This window comes from Myotis myotis, unplaced genomic scaffold, assembly GCF_014108235.1.
Source record: "Myotis myotis isolate mMyoMyo1 unplaced genomic scaffold, mMyoMyo1.p scaffold_m19_p_1, whole genome shotgun sequence".
NCBI classification, from domain to species: domain Eukaryota; kingdom Metazoa; phylum Chordata; class Mammalia; order Chiroptera; family Vespertilionidae; genus Myotis; species Myotis myotis.
The window spans coordinates 109,779,137-109,781,243 of record NW_023416313.1 but is presented as its reverse complement, the minus strand read 5'-3'; the positions used below and the strand labels follow the sequence as shown (position 1 = coordinate 109,781,243).

The window sequence follows — 2,107 nt, the reverse complement described above, 5'->3', positions numbered from 1 at the left end:
AGCACAGTTTCACAGCAACCTTTTTTTTAATGTAAGTACAAAGAGTACACTCTAAAGTAATAATAAAAAGTACACTATAGTATATGCCTAAACCCATAACATGGTCAGTTGTTGTCATTATCAAGCATTACGGACCGGAACTTATATGCAATATACTTTTATATGACTGACAGTGCAGTACATTTTTAAAAATATCACCACAAACATGAGAGCAAGGCATTGAGTGGGGACATTATGACACCATTATTACAACAGCATTAGGCAATAGAATATTTTCAGCTTGATTACAATCTTATGGGACCCCCATTGTATATGACTAAACATCATTAGGCGACATGTGATTATATAATTTCAGGACATTTATGAGTCTCTTAAGTCCATCTGTGAATATTGAAAACTTTGTAAGGCCGGAAATTTGGTTTCAAAATTCTAATAAATGGTAAATACCAGGAAATACTATCCAAACGCAAAGGACCACCTAGTTTGAATATATCTGTATGAATCCAGTACCCCTTGAATTCCACTATTAGCTCGCTCTGTGAACATTTTTAGGTCCAGGGTCACAAACAATGAAAGGCATTGCTTGTCTTTTGCACAACCTCCTGAAGACGACACACTTAATGCTGAGTGAGGCGAGGCATGTGGAGGAAATGCAGGAGACATAAATAAAAATTTAGTATAAAGATCAGTAAATATGACAAGGATGGGATTTGACTCACGAAATCTGTTTCAAGTTTTCCCATTTCTTGCTTGTAGCTTCTCATTCTGTTGCTGTACATTCCTCGACTTTGGGGTGGTATCTCTTGGACTTCCAAATCCATCTGCTCAAGCAGTTCTTTTGCTTCTTCAAGCTGTTTCTCCACATTTGCTACCATCTGTTTCTTCTCATCAGGGGGCAGTCGGGGGACCCTGGCAATCTTGCTTGTGAGCTCTGCAGTGAGCACCGCGAAGTCCTGCTCGAAGCCTTCGAAGTCGGACGACATGGCGGCTCCGGAGCGACAGGCCAGGCCGGAGCCTAGGTCGGGGCAGGGATAGCACGGAGCTGGGGAACAAGGTGTAGGAACCCTGGGACCTGCCCTCGAGACCAGAGCGGAGAACCCGAGACAGCTCCCAGCCCGGCCGCTTCCTGGTTGTCCTGTCCTTTAATTGGTGCATTTATGCCACTGACTTTCAGAGTGCTTACTGATAGAGTTACTACCATATCAGGCAGCTTCTGGGTCTTCTGGGTCCCACACTGCCTTGCCTTTTTTGCTTCTTTTTTTCTAAGACATTTCAATTTATTTGAAAGAAGCCAATATACAGGATATAAAGGGTATGATATTTACAACAGTACAGTAAATAGGTTGGTTTCCCGGTAGGATCAGTAGTCTTTCAGTGAGTATTAACCCCCTTTCCCCTTGATGCTCGACCCAGCTGGCAGACAAACAGCAACAGTGGGGTGGGATGGGACTGCAGGATAGAACGTCTCCCTGAAGGGATTAAAAATCACGTAGATGCTAAAATGTCCACGAAGGGGTCTTGGGGGTAAGGGGTGCCTCTGCCTTATTCCTTTGAGGGCTTGGCAGCAGGAATGCTGAGGGATTTGCCCCAAACTAGCACACTGCCCACCCTGAGCCTGTAGATCTTTCACCAATGGAATATTCCCTTCTTGACAGAAGCAGCCCCAATCCCTCAGCCAGGGCCTGGAGGAGCCGCCCAGGCCATGGGCACAGCCAGGACTGTGGACATTTCATGGCATTTCCACTCCCACTCCAGCTGCCTAACAACTCTGCACTGCTCTCCTCGCTCACCTCCCCTGTCACTCCATCAGGACACTGTGCACAGGAGGGTACACTGGTTTTCCCATGCCCATTGGGAACTGGCTGTTTCTGTTTTCTGGAGTAACAAGGTTCCTGTGGGTCGGGTAAGGTCTCTGCTTGGCAGGAAGTTCTGAAACAGGGCCACTGACCACACCCACCTCCTCTGGGCATGGAGCAGCTCCGGCCCTGGGAGCTCATCTCTCCAGCAGAGCTGAAGGGAAGACCGTGTGTACCCTTCTGTCCCTCACCCTTCACATGCCCAGAACCATCAGTGTCACACTTCCTAATTCCTATCACTGTATTTCATT

At 46.7% G+C, this 2,107-nt stretch overlaps 1 protein-coding gene across 1 annotated transcript; it reads right to left on the bottom strand.

Moving 5' to 3' along the window:
• Window positions 1-537: 537 nt before the first annotated feature.
• LOC118659609 (vesicle transport through interaction with t-SNAREs homolog 1A-like) lies at window positions 538-1,129 on the bottom strand. Its single transcript, XM_036315876.1, has one exon. The coding sequence runs from the start codon at window positions 981-983 to the stop codon at window positions 618-620; it is 366 nt and encodes a 121-aa protein (XP_036171769.1). The 5' UTR covers window positions 984-1,129; the 3' UTR covers window positions 538-617.
• Window positions 1,130-2,107: the final 978 nt, after the last annotated feature.